General features: G+C 46.7%; 1 protein-coding gene across 1 annotated transcript in view; it reads left to right on the top strand.

The window, feature by feature from the left end:
* The first annotated feature begins 530 nt into the window (after window positions 1–530).
* The window catches only part of TRPM8 (transient receptor potential cation channel subfamily M member 8), an 81,371-nt gene continuing 59,571 nt past the window's right edge, over window positions 531–22,330 (top strand). Inside the window, exons 1-9 of the mRNA XM_047770265.1 lie at window positions 531–798; window positions 1,234–1,673; window positions 4,055–4,196; window positions 6,838–7,004; window positions 8,594–8,873; window positions 11,531–11,703; window positions 15,378–15,552; window positions 16,839–16,906; window positions 19,413–19,610. Coding sequence (XP_047626221.1) covers window positions 531–798; window positions 1,234–1,673; window positions 4,055–4,196; window positions 6,838–7,004; window positions 8,594–8,873; window positions 11,531–11,703; window positions 15,378–15,552; window positions 16,839–16,906; window positions 19,413–19,610 — 1,911 coding nt within the window. The remainder of the gene's footprint in view (window positions 799–1,233; window positions 1,674–4,054; window positions 4,197–6,837; window positions 7,005–8,593; window positions 8,874–11,530; window positions 11,704–15,377; window positions 15,553–16,838; window positions 16,907–19,412; window positions 19,611–22,330) is intronic.

Consider the following 22,330-nt stretch of genomic DNA (forward strand, 5'->3'; position numbering starts at 1 on the left):
TGGGAAGGAATTGCTGGGTGTTCCTGGGACACATGTGCCAGCTCCAAGTGTCAGCCTGACTCAGCGCACACCGGCCCTCAAGGCCGATTCAGGGTTCAGGTCCCACTTGACGCCACTGGATCAGGTGAGGGCTCTCACAGCTGCCACAAGCAGCTACTTACAGTTCTCTAAGTTCCTTTACTCCAGATCCATTAACTGGGGAGGAGCCAGGGAGCACGTCTTGTGTGTGTGTGTGGGGAGGGGGCGTCTGGGATTCCCGGCCCTACCTCCCTTAGGAGAGGAGCCTCCAGGAGGGCCCTGCCCAGGCATCAGTGGCCATGGATCCAGTACCAAGAAAACAGAGCTCAAGCTGGGTCCCGGAGGACAAGGAGGAAGAGGGAGAGGAGAGCAGCGGCGGGGTCCAATTGCCTGATGCGGGCAGGCGGATGGGGCGTGAGGCACAGCGCATGGCGACGGGGGAGAAGAGGGCAGCCCTTTCACTGCTCGTGACCCCATCTTACCCCCACCCCCATCCTTTCACAGGAGAAGAGATGTCCTTCAAGGGCGCCCGGCTCAGCATGAGGAACAGGAGGAACGGCATGCTGGACAGCACGAGGACCCTGTACTCCAGCGCGTCTCGGAGCACAGACGTGTCCTACAGCGAGAGCGTGAGTTCAGGGCCCTTCCGCGCCCCCACTGCCCTTGTTATGTCAGAAAGCATCATTTTGCAGTTTGGATTCTTTGCAAACCAATACCCCTTCTTTAGAAAGTTCATTTCTCAACGGATAGTATTTCGTTCGTGGATTATTTATATGGAAGGTAGAGGCATTTTCTGAGCTGCTTTTTAAGCGTTCTATTTTCAAGATTGTGGCTTGTAACTTTAGCACGTTGTTAAAGAACCCACTTGTTAACTGACTTTTACAAAGTCTTAAATACGATGTTTGTTTTACTACGTAGTGCTTGGTAGTCTGGCTTCCAGCCTTGTGGGTTCACCCCGAAAATGAGTTTTGAATTGAAATCCTTTTCTTCGACTCTGGCGGGAGCTCGTTCTGGGTCTGCCTTTGCTCTTGCTGTAGCCTCGAGCTGTGCTCTTTGGCATGCGTTTCTCCTTGTTCCAAGCCTGCGTGCATGTGGCCTTCAGGACTTCGCATGCAGCGACCCCACAGCTGGTCCTTGCTTAGGGATGAGCGGACTCAGGGTGGGGGCGCCCGCAGAAGGCCCCCCCTCTGTGCTGCGCTGCCCCTCCCACCCCAGTCTTTGGCGACACCTCGAGGGTGTCTGGTCCTTGTCAGGGCGTAGCGAATGCTCCCATTGGTCAGCAGGCACTCCGTCTGACACCAGGGTTTCCCTCAACTGCAGGGTTAAAAGTCTGGGAGGGGGCCAGCTTTGGAAGGCGGAGGGATGGGGCGGGGCTTCCGGGGTGCTGGGCCTGTCAGTATTTTGATGTGATTGGCAGAGTGCACTTGCCACTCCCCACACAGAGCACCTCCTTCGAATCTGCACCTGCTGTCAACGTGGCCCCAGTCCTGTGCGAATTACACGACAAGCAAAGCATCTCCAGTGCTCCCTGCTCCCGCTCCCAGCAGGGAGAGCCCCCTTGGAGGGCAGAAAAGACCTTTCGAGATCACACTTGGGTGCAAGCCCTGGTGCCTCTGGGAGACAAAGGCTGCCTCTCTCTTACCCCGCTCCTTCCGGTTCCCACCGGATTTCTAGATGGATTTCCTGCTCCCTTCAAATCTCTCACACTTCAGAGATGACAGCAGCCCTGTGGGTAGAACTTCTGAGACGACCCAAGTACATCCCAGTGCTGGGGGTGGGGGGTACGGTTTGAGCCCGAGGACACACCTCTCAGCAAAGTGAATTTTCAGAGAGTTTTTCACAAGGCAGTTTTTGTCACCACCCTTCCGCCACCGTCATTGATCTCACAAGCTTATACATCTGTTGAGTTTTCTTCATCTGTGTTCAGAAGATTTAAAATCAGTGAAGAGCTTAGAAAGTATTTTGAAGGAGAAAAGGTGGTGGTGATTGCGACCCAACGCCTTTGCTTGTGGGAGGGCGGATGCATCCAGAAGGAATATTCAGAACATACCTTCTTTTGCAAAGCAAGCGTAAGAGGAATGAGAATCTGCAACGCTAAATGATTTATGCTAAACTGTCAACACATGCTTATATTCCCCCAGTTGCCTTAGAGTCAGAAAAGCATACTTTGTATGCTCATGATGACATTTGTTACAAGATAATGTCAAGTAACTTTTAGAAAAATTTGCATTTAGTTATAACAATTTAAATATATGTATGTTTTTTTTTTGCTTTTATTTTATTTATTTATTTATTTATTTTTTGCAAACTTTGTGTGCTCTAAAAACATGAAAGTGTGCTAGGAATAGGTGGTGAACAATTCTTCTTCTTCTTCCTCCTCCTCTCCCTCTTCCTCTTCCTCTTCTTGTCTTTTTAGGGCTGTACCCAAGGCCTGTGGAGGTTCCCAGGCTAGGGGTCAAATCAGAGCTGCAGCTGCCAGCCTACACCACAGCCACAGCCACACAGATCCAAGCCACCACTGCGACATATGCCACAGCTCAGGGCAACGCCGCATCCTTGACCCACTGATGGAGACCAGGGATCGAATCCGTGTCCTCATGGATACTAGTCAGGTTCATTACGGCTGAGCCAGTACAGGAACTCCATGGTGGTGAATTCTTAAAACTTTTGAAGTAGGTTTAGATTGTTTACTAGATCAGCAGGGGGTGAGGACAAATTAGTGGTGTGTTATTCCAATGTTCTTTCTTTCTCCAAAGGACTTGGTGAATTTCATTCAAGCAAATTTTAAGAAACGGGAATGTGTCTTCTTTACCAAAGATTCCAAGGCCACGTAAGCAAACTATTTTGTCTCTGTTTTCACTACCATGTTCAAAACTAAATTATTAACAACCATGACAACAAACAAACAAATGCTCCCTAGTTCATTATTCAAGCTGTTTGCATCTTGCAATTCTCAGAAATGGTGTGTGAACAGGAAGAATTTGGCAAGCAGCTTGTCCCCAGAGAGGTATCATTTCATTGCATATTTTTAGCTCTGGTGGTAGCTGGTAAATGATTCAAGAGAGGCTGTCGCTCTCTTGAGTATCCCCACGAGCCTGGGAGCCCACCGGAGTGGCCATGGTGATGCACCTTGTTGTTTTATAGAGGTTGGCAGGTGACACCAAGCCTCTGCACCATCTAACCAGATGCTCATCTACTCTAAGTCTTGTGTGTTTTGAAACATCAAAGGCTGAGTCACAAAAGCCTTGAGGGGCAGCCCCAGCAGCAAATGTCACCTAACGGGCCAGTGAATATGTGGATGGATGCTGGTCTTTTCTGAGGATGGTGCCCCGGAACTAAAGAAGTGATTTTAGTCCCCCTCAACTCCCCTCCTCGGTCCCCTCTGCCCCCTCTCTTTTCCCTACTGGTGATCAAAGAGAGTCTAGCAATGTATTAAGTGGATCGTTGCTGCTGTGATTTGTATTAAAGCGTTGATTCTGCTGAACAGAGACAGTGCACAGAGGAAGGTGGAAGGGAGAGAACAAGAGCTTTGGAATCAGCCTCGGATCCCACCTGACTCCCTGCCTGACCTTGAGCCAATTACTGTCTTTTCTGAACTGAATCCTCTTAGCCTAAAACTCTAGCAAGTATACCTCCTGGGTAAAGATTCAGTGGAGTAATGCATAAAATTCCTACCATCAATATGTTTTCTTACTCTGTGTGAATTAGAAAATAAACATGGGAGAAAGTAAGAGATACTTATTTTGCCACTGGTATGAACTTCAGCTCACCCTCCAGGGGGAAGAGGGCCTTGTTCCTAGCAATTCCATCCAAAGTCCTGGGTCTACGTTCATGGCTCTTATTGGCCTAGCTTGGGCCATGCGCTCCCTCTAACCCCGGGGGCTGGGCAATGGACTAGGTGATTGGCCAGCCTTGAATGTTGTGTCCACATGGACCAGGTGCAGAAAGGGAAATCAGGATGTTTCGATTAGCAGAAGGAGAAAGAGATGCCAGGTAGGCAGATCTATGGCTGCCACCTTATGGTGCTTGATTGCAGATTGAATCTGCTTTAGATGAAGGCAAATGCAGTGAGCAGCCCCCGGCCTCCATAAAACCTGCAGAGGACAGGAGCATCTTGGGGGTCTTCCAGTTCTCATCTCAGAGGAGAACCCAAGGTTATAGACCAGAGTCCACACCCTGTAAGCTTTTAACTTCTTGAATTTATTATTTTCATCCCGCCATAGCAGTGGGGATGCTCTGTGTAATCTGAATTACCCATCTGACAAGGAAATCAAGGGAAGTGACTGGTAGTAATGAGGCCAGAAAGATGTTCCCGGAATCTGGGTTCTTGTTCATGCAGTTGAAGTATGAACTCGGCTAACTCACAGGCAGAAAGCAAGCAAAGTCTTTATTAAAGGAAAGCAAATAGCTCCCAGGGCTGCTGGGAGTGGGGAGAAGGGCCCCCCCCACACCTATCTATTGCCCGATAGGGGTTTTTATCCCTTAAAGATGGGGGGGTGTACCTACATGGGGTCCAGAAAGATGCAGTTTTTTCTTTTTGGCCTTGCTCAGTTGTCTTTATCAGTCCGTGTCCAATACGGGTTTTAGGAGTGGAAATGTCCCATAAGTTTTATGATTTCTTTGTCTTTCTCTTTCCTTAGATTGAGTCACCCTTCCTCTCATTCCTTTTCTATCAGTTGAGGAGTGGGTTAGAGATTAAAGTCCATGTGGGGGTAGGCCCATTTCCTATAGTAAACAAAGCCTGTGGAGAAGGCACAATGCCTATAATAAAGCAAGGCCTGTGGGATTACTCTCTGGAGCCCTTAAGCCGCAAATGTTAATCAATAGCCTTATCAAAGAATGCATCAAAGCCCATGCTCCTACACTGACTACCTGAGTTAATATTCTGCCTCACTCGTGATACTGTAATTTTGTGGCTATTGGCCACACTAGCTGACCCAGCTGGCCCAAGTCTCCCCAGTGTTGCCTCACAGGTGCTAAGTCCAGACCACGGGTACTTCTCTACTTTATACCCTTGTGGATGTCTATTTCTTGACTGGTCACTGGAAAGTGATGCCTCACCATGGCCTTGGCTGCTGGGTGCCCTTGGAGGCACTAGCTGCCCAGCTTTGGGGCCGCCTCCTGGCCCTCCCGAGTCTGTAAATCCCTGGATCTGGGTTTGTTCTCTTGAATTCTCACTGCCTTGGCCATGCCGGGTTTGAGCTAGAAGAAGGAAGAATATAACTTTTGCTATAACAGGCTCTGTGCAATGGAACACTCTACTCTAATGGAAATATTCTTCATCCATGCTGTCCTATAGGACAGCCACTAGCCTTTTGTGGCTAGTGAGCATTTGAAATGTGGTTAGTGCAACCAAGGAATTGAATTTTCAAATTACACTACATTTAAGTTAAATAGCCACACGTGGCTAGTGGCTACACTATTGACAGTGGAGCTCTATAGGATTTGGACTTGTATGGGGTAGAACAAGTGTCTTGTCTTCTCCATCTCTCCTCTTTGCCCCTCTAGTGCCTGCTCCATGTATCTGTGCTTCTGATGCATCCTGGCCTTCTTTCTGGCCTCCTCTCCATTTGTAAAACAATTCGTGCAAATTGGTTCTTGGAGGGCTACCAGCCGGAAGATCATCAAGATGGAGCCAGACAAGTCTCTTGGTCAAGGTGACCTGAGACACATCCCTGTTCTTGGAAGGGAAAAGGACTTGAGAGTCAGTCTCAGGTTGGGCAAGGACTTCCTTCCCCAATCCTGCAATGAGCTTGGGCGGGTGTGGACAGACCCCAAGGCTAGCGGGACAGTAACAGCTAAAGAGAGAGGGGAGGAAGCCAACTTGGACTCTAGTGGGGAGGTCCCTGAAGCTATTAACAGCAGCCTTGGCTCAGGAAGTGCCCCCGGGGGCTTAATAAGAGAAAGGACTAAAGGAATTTTTGATCAATTCTGGTTGATTTTTTCCCTTGGTCAAAAGGAGTGATGCCACCTGGGAACTGTCCCCAAAAGGAGGCAAGATTGATGCTGGAGGTGTGATTCTAGATCCAGGTTCTAGCTCAACTTCTATAGCTCTAGAAAATACTGAATGTTTTGACATATATTTTGAATATAGGTAATTGCCATGGTCTATAGTAATTAAGACTTTTGGTTACAAGGAAGCCAAACTAGCTTAACCTAAATGGGGAGCAGGGGAGGTTTACTCCAAGAAAATAGGAATGCCACTCAGAACCTAAGAGAGAGAAGTGGCTGGGAGTCTAGAATGGTTGGGACCATAGCTGGAACATATGGAGACTCAAGTAATAGTCTCTCTCTCTCTTTTTGCTTTCTAGGGCTACGCCTTCGGCATATGGAAGTCCCCAGGCTAGGGGTTGATTCAGAGCTATAGCTGCCGGCCTATGCTATACCCATAGCAACGCAGCATCTGAGCCTCGTCTGCAAACTACACCACAGCTCATGGCAACTCCATATCCTTAACCCACTGAACGAGGCCAGGATCCAGTCTGCATCCTCATGGATACTAGCCGGATTCGTTTCCGCTGAGCCCCAACAGGAACTCCCTCTGTCTTTTATCCCCAACTCTCCCTGCGTACCTGCTTTCTTTTATTCTCAGTGGAGGTACAATTCCATTATATTGCCTGGATCGTTTGTGTCATGGGGATTAAACATCAAGATAGTTTTTAAACAACCGAGATGGTGAAAATAGTCTGAAAATTAGATGCGATGGTGAAATCTCTTTGAGGGTTTATTTAAGCTAATCATGTGCAGTCCAGTCTAATTAACAAGACGGACTGTTGAAGCTGAAGGTGTAATGAAATCTGTTGCCTCCCATCAATCTCACTCTGCTCAGGGAAAACGTGTGCAAGTGTGGCTACGCCCAGAGCCAGCACATCGAAGGCACCCAGATCAACCAAAATGAGAAATGGAATTACAAGAAGCACACCAAGGAATTCCCCACTGATGCCTTTGGGGATATTCAGTTTGAGACCCTGGGGAAGAGAGGGAAGGTAAGCAATGGTTTTCTATTCTCAGTAGCTAATCCTAATGCTAACAGAGTGTGGGCTTCCTTGAGTTACCCCGAATTGTCTAATACTATGAATGGAGATAAGGGAGATGGGTAATCAAGCAAAAGTGATGACAGAAAAAGTCTAAATCTTGCAAAAAATCAAAAGCTATGATCAGACTACAGGCAACTGCAATGCTCCACAGGTGATGACTGGCTTGTCACCCAGGGTCCTCTCTCCAGGCACAGGGCAGGCATTCAGGTAACATCTGTCTTGACCCTTGCCGCTATGAAAGGCCTGACGCATGCTTTTGTGAGTCGTCTGGTTTAGTTTGGCCTATGACATTCTTGAGAATACATGTGGCCTTGAATCAGGCAACATTTTCCTCTGCACACCCACACTGCAGGCTCCTACGTAGGATTTTACAAAGATGTTTAATGATTGGGTTGAATAATAATAATAAAAAAGCAAAGTATGAGAGTTGTGAGTTAAGTTTTATTTGGGGCAAAATGAGGACCATAGCCCGAGGGACAGCATCTCAGACAACTGCTCCAAAGAGGTACTGGGGAAGGTCAGTAGCACATGGTTTTAGTGAAGGGGGGGGGCGGCGGGTATACAATTAGGCACACATTTTGGCAGAGGCTTGCTGCTTGTCACGAGGAGAAGATGTCTCTTAAAGATTGCAGCGCTTTTCTAGATATAAGAAGTTGCAAGAATTGAGGCTCATAAAATCTCCTGAAACTATCTCTCTGAAGGCCTGTTGGGTCTGTTTTTCTCAGAGCGCAGCGTGCCTCATTCCCAATCTCCACCCTCGACCCCCTCCAGGGGGTGCTGAAGGTCAGGGACTACAGTGGCCAGTGACTCCATCCTTGTTGAAGCAGAGGGCAAGTGCCAATTTTCAGTTGGCCATTGTTAAATCCTCCTGTGTCCTGGATCCCAGTGACACAGCCATCCACAGACAGCTGGAAGCTGGGCCTTGACTGCACACACCTAAGCACTGCAGTTGCAGCCCCAGGACCTCCCTGACACCCAGCTCTGTCCACTCTGTTTTCCCAAGGCCTCTGTCCCAGGACGGGCCACCTCTACCTTGCCTCCCAGAAGCTCTCCCTACCTGTCTCCTCCCATAGGCTGTAGGCAAAGCGGCTGCTGCAGGGCTCCCTAAATCATAAATCCCATTCCATTTCTACTTGGTTTCAAACACCTCCTCTTGGGAGCACTGGGACGCAGGTTCGATCCCAGCCCGCACAGTGGGATTAAAAATACAGCGTTGCAGAAGCTGTGGCTAAGGTCACAACTGTGGCTCGGATCTGATCCCTGGCCCGGGAACTCCATGTGCCACGGGGTGGCCAAAAACCAAAGAAATCAACAAACAAAATCTCACAGTGCCCCACGGCCTTTAGGATAAAGTCCGAAGTTCTCCAAGGGGCTTGGAGGGGCGTCTGCATCCCCTCCACTCCCCGCCTTCCTTCCACTGCCCCACGGGGACCCTCCTCGGCTCCCCTCTCCCCCTCCCACCGGAGCCGGTGCGCTGGGCCAGGCCCCAAGCTCAGGAGAACAGGAGCGGATCCTGATGCTTCCCCTCTGCCCCGCAGTATATCCGACTGTCCTGCGACACCGACGCAGAAACGCTCTACGAGCTGCTGACCCAGCACTGGCACCTGAAAACGCCCCACCTGGTCATTTCCGTGACCGGCGGCGCCAAGAACTTCGCCTTGAAGCCGCGCATGCGCAAGATCGTCAGCCGCCTGATCTACATCGCGCAGTCGAAAGGTGCGCGGGGGGCCCGGGCGGCGCGGGGGGCCCGGGCGGCGCGGGGGGCCCGGGCGGCGCGGGGGGCCCGGGCGGCGCGGGGGGCCCGGGCGGCGCGGGCGGGTCCCTGCTGCGCGACGTTGCGCTAGCGCTTGGTGCCTTCAGGCTGCTCAGCGTCTTCGGCGGCGGGATGCGATTCTTCGCCACTCAGGGACAGAATCTGGATGGCCTAAAACTGTATGATTAATCATTATCTTATTGGAAGCAAGCTCCTCAAATGAAGGGACAGGCCGGGTGCACTGGCAGATGGCGGGCTGGGACTGGGGGGCACAGCAGCTTTTTAAAATCAGCGTTAAGAGCTGCAGCCTCAACCTATGGCAGGGCTGCAGCAATGCTGGATCCTTAACCTACTGCACCAGGCTGAAATTGAACCTCTGCCACCCAGAGACAATGCTGGATTCTTAACCTGCTGTACCACAGTGGGAACTCCAAGCCCACATTTATTAAAAACAAAACAAAACAAAACAAAAAAAACAGCGTTAAGGTGCTTCATGGTGCGTAATTTTATATATATATATATATATGTATATATATATACCTTTTTTTTAGTCTTCTGTCTCAAGTTTTCTTTTCCCTTCCTTCCTTTCCTTGCTCCCTCCCTTACTTGTCTCTTTCTTTCTCTCTTTCATTTCTTTCCATATAAGACTCCAGACTTGTCTGGGAAGTCAAAAAGAAAGTTTAATGTTTGCTCTTTAGTTTGGGGTCCATGATGTGTTTTGGAAACCGTGACAGTGCTGGGCAGGTTGTCTGATGGAGACCAAAACAAATGACCGTGGCTTTGTTATTTGAAATTTTCAGCTTATTTTTTTTTTCTTTTAAACTTTTTATTAGGGAAAATCTCAAGCCTGAAGAAGAGCTGTAGGAATAATATAATGAATAAGTGCACACCCTTCACTTAGATTTACCAGTTGTTAGCATTTTCCCATTTGTCTTATCCCTTTGTAAACATCCACATATTATGATTTAAAAAAATATTTGAGAGTAAACTTCGGATATAACCCTTAGCGCCTAAGTATGTCAGGCTGCATGGTTCTCTCACATAACCCAGTACAACTTTCCAACCTGAGAAAGTTGATATTTACCAATAATGTTATCTAACAAGAAGTCCATGTGTTAATTTTGCTAAGTATCCCAACAATGTCCCTCAGAGCAAAAAAAAGAAAAAAAAAAATTTTTTTCCTCTGTCTGGATTCCAATCCTTTTAGCTCTTCATATCCTAGAAAACGGAAAAGCTTTCTTTCCTCTGGAACTGCTCTTTAGATTTTTTTCCGTCTTTCAGAACATTTTTGAAGAGCAGAGGCAAATTGTCTTTGCAGACGTCATGCCATCTGAGTTTGATTAATATTTCCTCAAGATTAGATTCTGTTTATTAAAGCCTCACATGTATTAGTTTATCTAAGGCCAACATTTAGAAAACTTCTTTATTAAGATTATCGGTGGACAGAACTAAGGTAGCATGTCTTGTTTTAGATATGTTTTTCTTTCATGTCAAGAAGAAACCATGTTCCTCCTCCTTCTTTCTCTCCCCCCCGCCCCCCGCCGTCGTTTCTTCCTTTCCCCCCCCTTCCCCCCATCCCCTGCCATTTATTGTTAATTTCCTGACCAACCAGAGAGGACCACAGCAGATAGTTACCTGGTTGTGAAACCCTGCAGCTCAGCTTCCTTACTGCTGAATCTGAACACACATCATTTACTCATTCAGTAAACACTTCTTAAATGCCTACTAGGTGTCAGGTATTGTTTTAGGCGCTGGGGATAGAGTAGAACAAAGCAGACCAAAGACCCTGCAGCGGGACGTCTACTTAGAGGAGGTGAGGCATCAGAACGGGAAGATTGTCTTATTGTATTCTGGGTTGGCCAGGTGGAGAGCTCCTTGCTTCTCCTTGCTGCCTCCTTTGAAAGAGAGAGTTGACAACTGTTCCTTTCAAGGAAGGAGACTGGGTGCTGAGGGGTGTGGAATTCACACCCTGGGAGAACTGGCTAAAGGAATTAAATCTGAAACTTCTATGGACTGCATAACTTTTAGGTTAAAATATTGAAATGACTTCTAAATGTGTCCCTTATGTGGAAGACAGTAGTAGCATTAGAGAATGGAGACAAAATGAACAAAAGGAATTTTGAACAGCTGGGAGAGGCTGCCTTGGGACTCCTGAGCCTTTGTTACGAGAGCTGCTCAGGAGAGGCTGGGGAGCAAGCCTTAGGTGGGATCCCTGCCTGGGTAGCATAAAGGGATCCAAGCCTTGGGCTGGATCCCCTTCTGATATTATCTTCCATAGTGTTCTATCCTGGAGGACTGGATATAGGTCCCTGTGCTGTACGGTAGGACCTCATTGCTTATCCATTTTAAATGTAACAGTTTGCATCTGCTAACTGCAAACCCCTCATCCATCCCACTGCCTCCCCCTCCCCCTTAGCAGGCACAGATCTGTTCTCTATGTCTGAGTCTGTGTTCTGTTGGTCGGTTCATTTGTGCCAGACTTTAGATTCCACAAGTAAGTAATGTCTGTATATTTTTTAAACAGCATCTCTTAAAACCTTGGCAATCCCTTCCTCTTCCTTTCATGTGGATTAGGTCACGGTAGTTTAAAATGTGGCCATCGATGCTGATGTGTCTGCTGCGTCCTGGTGCCCACAGGTGGGGCTTCTTTAGGGGTCTGTGAGGGCAGGATGAGGAAATTACTCGGAGTCACGGAGTGTTCGTTCTTCCCCCTTGTGGACAGGCGCTTGGATCCTCACTGGAGGCACCCACTACGGGCTGATGAAGTACATTGGGGAGGTGGTGAGAGACAACACCATCAGCAGGAACTCGGAGGAGAACATCGTGGCCATCGGCATCGCCGCTTGGGGCATGGTCTCCAACAGGGACACCCTCATCAGGACCTGTGATGTCGAGGTACAGGCGGGAAGGGCCGGGGTCTGCCAGGTCATGGGGAGAAAGACCGTGGCACGCGGCTCTGCCGGGAGCACTGGGGCTTTGGGACGCAGTCAGCTCATGGGGAAATCGGCCAGAGAAGATTAGATTAGAGTCCTTTGGAGACTCAGGAATTCAAAACAAAGCTGACATGTGTGATGGTCATTGTACAAATATAACTGTAATACAATCGTTGAGTTAAAAAAATAAAAATAAAGAAATAAATAAAATAAAAATAAACACAAAGCTGACATACGCGAAGAATTCCTGGGCAGGGGTTATCAATGAATGTGTTTTGTTCCTTAAAATGCGTTCCCAGCAAATCGTGTTGAAGTCGGGTTCTTTATTCTCTCTCTTTTTTTTAATGAACCACATTCTTCCTTTTTTTCTTTCTTTTCTTTTTAAAAAATTTTTGTATTATAGTTCATCTACAATGTGCTGATTGGTTTACAGTGAGACAGCCCCTCCCCCAGATTTCCTGTGAGCATCGCTAGAGAGTAATCAAATGAGCGTGTCATGCTCAAGAGACCAGATAGACATCTGGGGTTTTGTACCAGGTGTGGAATTTTGAAAAGAGCATTTCCAGTGAGTTGAGGACCAACTTAGGCAACAGGTGTTCTTTGCCTGACAGCTCTGGGCCTGATGGTCAGAAATCCCAATTTAACTTACACCTTCTTCCCTCAGGGGCCATGGAAGTTTAGGCAGTAAACGGTCAGAATTCGGGGAATTGCAATGGTTCTTTATTCTTTAAAAAATTATCTTACTTTTGTGTCTGTAACCATTTTTGAGATCCATAAGGGGCGAGGGAGAGTGGGGAAGCATTTCCATGGACCATCTTTAGAGGCTCTAATGGTAGTGCTCCTTTTAGTGTTGATTGATGATAACCTCAGGTAGAGCAGCTTTGCAGCAAAGTCACGTGATCTCGTGTCTGACTTCCTTGTTTCTTTCCTGTCCCCCAGCAATACTGTTTGATCTTTGGCATAGGTTGAACGTAATACCTATAGGCATCACTTTGTTGGTCCTCTTTTCCTCTGTGGTTTCTACCTGTGATTTTATTATAAACCCCATTATGGGGCTGTACTAAGACCCAGATTGAGCTGGCCTGAAACACTACTGCATGTCACAAACGCTAAAGTTTGATGTGATTTTGAGGCTCTCTTTCAGGACTCTTTCCTCATCTTCTATTAGCTCATTTTCTTTTTTTGGGTCACTACGATATTTATTTTTTTTTGGCGAGGCTGTGCCTGCAGCATGCAGAAGTTTCTGGGCCAGGGATTGAACCTGCATCATGACAGTAACCTGAGCCACTGCAGTGACAATGCTGGATCCTTAACCCACTGAGCCATGAGGAACTCCAATACTACGCTTTAAAAATTGCTGTTGCTTAAAAAAAGACAGCTCACGCCTTTATTCATCACTCTTGCCTTTTAAAGTTCCTTTGTCAGGTTACAACCACAAGATGAAACAACACACTAAAAATTTCATGCTCACTGAGTCTAATTGTATTAAAACTGTAAGCTGATGCTGAAAAGATGGAAATTGTTATAATATCAAGTCATGGTCCAGTGTTATGATATGTTCTTCCATTTATGCAAGTATTTGTATTTCAGGAAAGTCTACCCTTTTTCTTCTCATTAGGTCCTACGTATTTCTTCTTAACCTTCTTTGTAGGTATTTTCTATTTTTATTATTGTTACAAATGGGGTCTTTTATTCAGTGTGATATTTGAGGTGATTTTCACTGGTGTATATAAAAATTGTGATTGGTTTGTTGTTTTGAACCAGAACTCTTTTCCTTGTTCTGATAATTTTTCAAAAGACTCTGGGTGTCCCATGTTTGCAACCCTATTATTGGTAGAAATTGTTACTTTTAAAAATAAATCTTCCATTTAAATACACTTTTTTTTTTTTGCAGTTTTTGCTCACCTTGTTGCCTTGCCTGTAATGTAAATAATACTAATGGTAGCAGGTGTCAGGGCAGGTGCCCAAGATGCCCGAGATCAGAGTTAGTAGGAATGAGTCTAGAGTTTCACCAGCAAGTAGGATTTGGTTAACGGTTCAATATGCATATATTTTTTTAGGGCCACACCTGTAGCATGTGGAAGTTCCCAGGCTAGGGATCAAATCAGAGCTGCAGCTTCTGGCCTACACTGCAGCCACAGCAACACCAGATACAAGCAGTGTCTGTAACCTACACCGCTGCTCACGGCAACTCCAGATCCTTTACCCACTGAGAGGGGCCAGGAATCAAACTCTCGTCCTCATGGATACTAGTTGGATTCTTACCGCTGAGCCACAATGGGAACTCCCTGCTTATGTTCTTAAAAGGTCTCGAAGACACTATCCTTTCATTTCTAGTTTTAGATCTAGAATGAATATTGAGTGTGAAATATCTTTTTGCTTCAATTGAGTTATTTTTCTCCTTTAGATTGTAATCAAATTGGCTGATTCCTAGAAACCACACTAATTTTTCTTTAGTAATTCTGCTGAATAATAAATAAATATGTAACATATAAGATAAATATACCATTTAATTAGCCAATGGTTTTTTAGGGTTTTTGTATTCTTATTCCTTGGAGAGCTTGGTCTTTGGCTTTTATTTCTGTGGATCCTTCCTTGTTAAGGTTTTGGAATTGGGGCTGTGTTCTGGAAGGGTAGAAATGATGTGAGGATTACATGACTTGTTCTGGAAAACTTGGTATTGTTCTTCTGTCAAACATCTGGGGCCTGTCTTGCAACTGTGATCTCCTGTGTCGTGACGAGAACTCTCCAGAATGGAGCTCCTGGACTAGGCAAGAGTCCCTTGGAGAAGAGAACGCTAACATTTGAGTCTTACTTTTCCCTCTGCCTTTGTTCAGATTGTATATATGTCGTTAATAGAGTCAACAACCTTCCTCTCCTCATTGCATTTTCAACTTGCATTCTTGCTGCTCAGGTTAGACACCTTCTAAGTCACCCCGATGCTTTAAAAACTGGACACCTTTGAATGGGTCATGAGGGTCAAGACCTTCCTTCTTTATACTCCTGTGGCAGTTTTTTATTCTCTGTTATTGAGTTAAGACAGTGTCTATTTAATTACTTCTTTTTGGTCACATAACTGTGTGTTCTTCAAGGGCTAGGACTCTGTCTTATTCATTGTTTAATCCCTAGACTCTGGCATAGGTCTTGGCAGATGATAGATTCCAGACAGATGTGGATGTGTGTGTATGTGTGTGTGTGTGTGTGTGTGTGTGTGTCTATGTCTATGTCTACTTCTACCTTATCCAGACGTGCACACACAAATGTGTGTGTATGTGTGTGTCTAGAAATACACACACACACTTTCCTGAATGCTATCAGTTTCAATGCATTTATACAAAAGAGCACCAAGTGATGAAACAAGAACTGGGTTGGAAATCTGATTCTTACCCTGCCTCTGGCCATTTATGTGACCATTGGCAAGTGACCCTGCCTTCATTTTGAGCCTTCATTGCTTCAGATTTAAAATGATGGCCCGTACTCTAAGATCCGGAAGACCCTTTTGTACTTAGGAATCTGGGAGGAGGCGTCAGTATCACTGAACCCAAAGGGAAAGCCTTACAGGAGCCTATAAAAATGTCATCGTGCATTTTTGACCAGCGAAGAAATCTCAAAGGCAGGTTTCTCTGTGCTTTTCAGGGATATTTTTCAGCTCAGTACATTATGGATGACTTCAAAAGAGACCCTCTGTACATCCTGGACAACAACCACACTCACCTGCTGCTCGTGGACAACGGCGGCCACGGGCATCCCGCAGTGGAGGCGAAGCTTCGCAATCAGCTAGAGAAATACATCTCGGAGCGGACTATTCAAGGTCGGTCTTGAGGAGGTGGGACGTTAGAGAAACATACCATAACAGGGGCAGCAGCAGCACCAACAGTAACACCCATGGATTGAGGAAAGCCTGGTGAACCCACCCAATCAGATGTTCTAGTGCCAAAGAGGAGCTGTCACACCTCTTCCTTAACAGGCCAGAGACGCGTCTTCCAGGGTTGCCGTGATATGTCCCCTTCAGTGGGCTGCAGCACTGACAAATACTGGTTTGTCAGTAGAGAGACCTGCTGTCTGTTTTTCTGCTCGACAACATTTAAGACCAAGTAAAATCCACAGCGGCAAATCTGAGCCGATGAAGCAATGCTATTAGCTAGGGTAGAAGGGAGAAAAACCAACCCCCTTAACGGATGGTTTACTTCTTCGAGTACTGACTACTTCTATTTATTAGAACCACCTAAAACATTGGTTTCAAGGGGAGAAGGCAGCAATTGAGTAAAGCCTTTGTCTGCTATGGAAAGCGATAAATTCTCTCTCTCTTCCTATTGTTGAGATGTTGGTGGTGAGCTGTGTCCTGTTGTGGAACCAGATGACCTCAGGATCTAGTGATAGACTCTGGGGAATTGTTGGCAATAATCTCAACCTTTTTCCTTTCTCAGTGGGACGGATGTGACGGAAGATGTTTATATATGCAATACTCTCTTTTTTTGTCTCGCTCTTTTTTTTCTTTTAAGGGCTGTGCCCTCAACACATGGAAGTTCCCAGGCTAGAGGGTCAAATCTGAGCTGCAGCTTCCAGCCTACAGCACAGCCACAGCAACACCAGATCCAAGCCTCATCTGCAACCTACACCACAGCCACAGTAATGCCAGATCCTTAACCCACTGAGCGAGGCCAAGGATTGAACCTGCGTCCTCATGGATACTAGTCGGGTTCCTTACTGTTGAACCACTCCCTACAATGCTCTCTCTTGAAAGAACAGAGAGTTATGCACATTTTTCACCCACTTAAGAAAGCATAGGATTATAAAAGTGAGTGAAAGTGTAATTATCAAAGGAGAAACTTGAACCTGGACTAATATATATTAGAAAAAATCAGTCATTCATAGACTTTAGCATTTTAAATGTCAGTAACAAATTGCAGGGTGACCTGTTCGGGGCGCAGAGGTGCAATGTTTAAGATCAAGTGATAGATAGTCAGGTCAGTGAGATCTGTAGCTGTCACCCCATACTCTGGGCTCAGGGGGCAAAGCTCCTGATCCACCACTTCCTTGAGGCAGGTGAGTATTTCTGATGAGCCCAAAATAAGTTTTATGTTTTGTATTTCACAGATTCCAACTATGGTGGCAAGATCCCCATTGTGTGTTTTGCCCAAGGAGGTGGGAAAGAGACTTTGAAAGTAAGTCTTGGTTTGGTTTTCTTGAAGATTATTCAACAACGTTTTTTTTCAATATTTTATTTTTTATTTTTTAGGGCTGTACCAGCAGCATATGGAAGTTCCCAGACTAGGGGTTAGATTGGAGCTGCAGCTGCCAGCCTACACCACAGCCACAGCAATGAAGGATCGGAGTGGCGTCTGTGACTTACACTGCAGCTCACGGCAATGCCAGATCCTTAACCCACTGATTGAGGTCAGGGATCGAGCCTGAGTCCTCATGGATACTAGTTGTTTTTTTTAGCACTGAGCCGCAATGGGAACTCTGTTCAACCATGTTAAATCAACAAATTTGTATTTTCAGGGATTTGGGGCTTGCTTAACCTAACTGGACTCATTTCTTTTCTACAGTAAGTAGCATCTTTCCCACCACACAGTGTTGCCCTTACAGGCTTTGGTTGTTTCCTTAGCTGAGAAGATTTAGAAAGAGACATTGTAGCAACATGAAAGCCCCTGCACTTAACCTTGGCTTTGACCGTCAGCCTGCCAAAGAGAAGGCTTGCCATTAACACACAAGACTTAGGGATTATAACCCGCATGGTTGGAAAACCATGGCCCCCTCATCTGTGTGGAGATGAGCTGTGATCATACACACCTGGAGTTACGTGAAATTTCTGGCTGAGTTTTTGGAGTTATCATCTGGCACTTTTCTTTGTTTATTCTTTTCTATAACAATGATCTTTTCATTCACTCATTCATCCATCAGCAGGTATTTATGAAGCAGCTACTAAAAGATCTTCTGCTGAGAGGATTAGTGAGTAAAAGTCTTTCGGGGCAAGGCTTTTCAGAGAAAAATTAGAGTTTTTTTTTTTTTTACTGTGAAATAGCATGAAAATGCATGAAGAAGCAGTCACGTTAAAGAGGAAGAGAGATGCAAAGACAGTCATTGAATAAGGCTATGTTTATCATCTCCCACATTTTAGGTTTACGGTGAAAGTTTCCAGAGGGCTGCTGTGGGCCTTGGTCACTGCACTTCTGCAGCATTTCCCTGCAAGTCTGCACAGCCAGCTCACAACCCACAGAACCCAGAGTTGAGCTCTTTATCCCCCTCATCCTTCAGCTCACTCTCTCATCATCCCACTCCCGCCCCCGCACGGCCCGACGTCCCCCTTAGGGCAGGTCGTGAGGTCAGGAGGGATTCCAGCCTGATTTGTGAGGGAACCCTCTGCCCACTCTCGGGGAGGCACCGCCGTCTCCAGGCTCTGTCTTCTCTAAGGAAGGTGTTCAACTCTGGCTAAAGGAAGGGGCTTTGCTCTTTCTTCTGTCCCCACCTGTACGTCACTGTGTCTTGCTGTCAAGGGATTAAAATTCTTCAGACCTGAGTCCCCTTTGCTGGTCCTGGGGAATGAAAAGTGTGGAAGAGGTTTATCCAGAAAGAAAATATGTTTTTCTTTTTAATGAAAGGAGTGGAGGGAATTATTTGAGGAGGGAAATACATGGGTCGACATAGCAAAGAATGAGTAGGTTGCTGCTGCGAAGGTATTTTCAGACCTTAAAAGTCTGAATATCGTTAACCTCCTTCAGAACAGCTATCAACCATCTCAAGCATTGTCACTCAAATCTGTGATGCCAGAAAAAAATTTATATTCAGGAGATATTTTAAAGCATTTATTTATGGAAAACTTGCCAGCCACACGTGTCCTCGTAATGGAATTTGGTATTAGCACAGGACGTAATACAATTGGCTTATATTTCTTCTTTTAAATCTTAAAAATTAAAAATCTCTTTAACTATTGAAGTGTGGTTGATTTACAGTGTTGTGTTAATTTCTGCTGTGCAGCAAAGTAGCTCAGTTACGCATACGTATTCTTTTTCATGGTCTTTCCCCAGATCCCTATGCTATACAGTTGGACCTGGTTGTTTACTCGACTGGTTTCCATCTCTGATTCTTGTTTTTTTTGTTTGTTTTTTTATGTGTGACTGTGCCCATGGCACGCAGAGGCTCCCCTGCCAGGGATCAAACCCGCATCACAGCAGTAACCCGAGCCACAGCAGTGACAATGTTGGATCTTTAACCCACTGAGCCACCAAGCAACTCCCATTTCTGATTCTTAAAGTGGTTGCAAATATTTGGTTTTCTTTTCTTTTTGCTTTTTAGGGCCACACCTGAGGCATATGGAAGTTCTCAGGCTAGGGGATGAATCAGAGCTGTAGCCACTGGCCTACACCACAGTCACAGCAATGCAGGATCTGAGCCACGTCTGTGACCTACACCACGGCTCACAGCGATGCTGGATCCTTAACCCACTAAGCGAGGCCAGGGATTGAACCCGCATCCTCCTGGGTACTAGTGGGCTCATTACTGCTGAGCCAAAATGGGAACCTCCTTGGTTTTCTTCTGACTGAAAATAAAACCCTCGAAGCTTAAAGTGCTGAGACACGTCAGCGTGATTTGTTAACCAGCTCGGTGGGAGCCTGGGTCCCGAGCTGGGTTCTGTCGCTCACCTGGCGGACTGTCTCTGTCTCCCAGGCCATCAATACCTCCATCAAAAGTAAAATCCCCTGTGTGGTGGTGGAGGGCTCCGGGCAGATTGCCGATGTGATTGCGAGCCTGGTGGAGGTGGAGGACGCCCTGACGTCTTCGGTCATCAAGGAGAAGCTGGTGCGCTTCTTACCCCGCACGGTGTCCCGGCTGCCAGAGGAGGAAACTGAGAGTTGGATCAAATGGGTGAGTTGTGGGGGAAGCAAGTTCAAGAGGGGGCGGCGCTCCTTAAATGCCCAACGCCCCTGGCACCTGCCAGTGCTTTATACTTTCTCAGTGACTTTAAAACTGCACTCTGGCCCAAACCACATTTTTTTTTTTTCCCTGCTGGAAACTGAAGCTCACCTAAGTTCAATGACTTGCCTTGACTCCATACCCCGTAAGGAGTAGCATACAGGGCTTAAACTCCAGTCTGCCCGTTGTCAAAGCTCATGTTCCTTCTTTTACGCTACGGTACCAATCTTGGGTGTAGTTCTCTGTGCTAAACAGTAAATAACAAGGATTTAGTAGTATGGACCTTGTCATTATTTAAAGCAAGGCTGGACAAGACAAAGTCTGGTAAATAATGAGTAAAATCAACCCAGCCTTCTAGGCTGCCAGGTACCCTGTACTAAATTCATGCATAGGAGACCCTGTTGGTTTTATTTAATTTCACACGAGTAGGTAAACAGGCGATTATCTTGATGAGGTACAGCACGGTCAAAGCGACCAGGAAACAAGTCCTTTCTGGATTAAGCCTCATCACTAAGATGCAGAATTTAAAACTGCTGATGCATCTTCTTCCCATAGCTGAGGGTCAGTGTTGGTGCTGAATGATGCCTGGTCTAACAGATGCTGAGATGATGCTCCTTCTGAGATACTGCATTTTGCAGATTTTACTGAAAGAGGTAAAGCTGATGGTTTTACATGAAAGTTCTTGCTGGGATTTTCTTGTGTCTTGGCCAAGTCCAGTGGAGAGACGGACATACAAGAATCAGGTGAATAGAGAGATTAAAATATCAGCTTCATTGAATGGAAATATCAGCCTCAATGGAGAGATGTGGCTTAGGAGTGCAGCTACAATGGGCCTCCTTATACTGAGCCCAGAAGGAGGCCGTCCTGGATGGCTGCCGGCCCCCATCAGGCTGGGCGTGTGTGGCTGACGCAGACAGCCGAGCACTAGTAAGCACCCTGCCCGAAGCAGTTCCCAGCTGAGAAGCAGGACAGGGCTGACTGGGCAAAGCCAAAAAGTCACACTCCCTCACCCTGAGTAGCAGTAAGCAGAGGGGTGGGGGAGACCCAGGGACGTAATTCCGATGGCGCGCCCTCTGCATGAAAACATGTGGGGGAAGAAACGGTGTCGACCCCAAAGCGGTGGTGTTCAGTCCTCCGCAGATTCAGACAGAAACAGGGTGAGGCATTCCGCACAGACCAAGGGAACCATCCCAGAGTGTAGCTATCAACCTAAGACATCACCTGTGGAGTGCCCTACGACAGGGGACTTCCCGTGATGGATGGAGGAACTTCAGGGGTCAGTGCAGGACACTCACAGAGACGGCGAGGCCTAGACACACCCACCGAAGATGGCCCGGGGCACCTTCCATCGACTTTCTTCTTACTCCTCACGCCAATTGGCTTGTAGCGTCCAGGCCAGGTCATGTCCAAAGGGCTTTGTCACCTTATGGGTCCCCACACCCTTCATGCGGGATTTTGATTTCTGCTTCAAGAAGCCACTACAGGAAACTCATCTGAATTCAGTAGGCTAAATGTCAGACCCATTGCACTTTCTGCAATTATATTATCCTTTCTCGGATTCATGTCTAATTCACACTCATATGCTAATGATTTATCCTAATTATAATCATGCCAGTCAGAAGACATCCATCAGCAATAAAAATTAGTCTGGCATTTTAATTATGCACTCATATGGTTGTTTGTTTGTTTGTTTTTTTCCATTGGTAGTGATTTCCCAAAAGACCAAGTGCAAGAGTGGAATTATTAATTACTGAATGTATACGCTCAGTCAGTTATTACTTGAGCAACCTCTTGGTGATCTCCTTGAAGCCCCGAAGCCTGACCTTACAGTTTCTCATCCTCTATAAGAGACTACTCTTCCCCACCGGACCATGCCCTCATCCCCCTACGATGCTGTCAGGGTTATTCCACTGTACCTACTCCCCACCTTCTCAAGAACTTGATCCTGAAAAATCTCCAAATCTCTCAGCCAACCGAGATATCATTCATTCATTCATTCATTTCAAACATGGATTTATGCACTTGTTTATTGAACACATCCTGTACGATGCCAAGTTCTGGAATAGGCACCTCAGAAAGAACAGTATACTCACCAGAGAGAGTGCTTGTCCTCTGAGAGAGAACAGAAACTGAAAGTTCATGTTGAGTGATTACAGCACAATGCCCTGTCTGATTTCAAACTGGAGTGGGCATTCCGAAGAAAGGTAGCATGGGTACGCGGGGCCAAGAGAGCCCGGCCTGGCGTGGAATGCCTTTCAGGGGAGGACTTCCCAGAGGAAGTGACATGGGATCGGTGAGCTGAGTGATGGCAAGGGTTCCAGGGGTGAGGGCTGGGGCTGTTTGGTGAGAACAGCACGTGCAAAGGTCCTGAGATGCATGGTACATAAGCATGGCTGCCCGAGGAGCTGAGAGATGGAGGTGAGGGTGGATACCGTGGGTGGAAGGACTTACGAGGGCTTTGGTCCTGTTCGGGTGTAATGGCAAGTCACTGAAGGGTTTGAGGCAGGAGAGATGTGACCAGTGTATACAGTGCAGCCCCCACTGGCTGCAGTGAGGGGTGAGGGTCGGAGGAGGTGAGTAGGTGGGTGGGGAGGGGAGATGAAGTAGGTACCCCTGTGATGTCTCTGGTCCCATTGGTTTGCTCTGTATCCATAGTCACCTTCTCCTTCTTC

This window comes from Phacochoerus africanus, chromosome 3 (assembly GCF_016906955.1).
Source record: "Phacochoerus africanus isolate WHEZ1 chromosome 3, ROS_Pafr_v1, whole genome shotgun sequence".
Taxonomy (NCBI): Eukaryota; Metazoa; Chordata; class Mammalia; order Artiodactyla; family Suidae; genus Phacochoerus; species Phacochoerus africanus.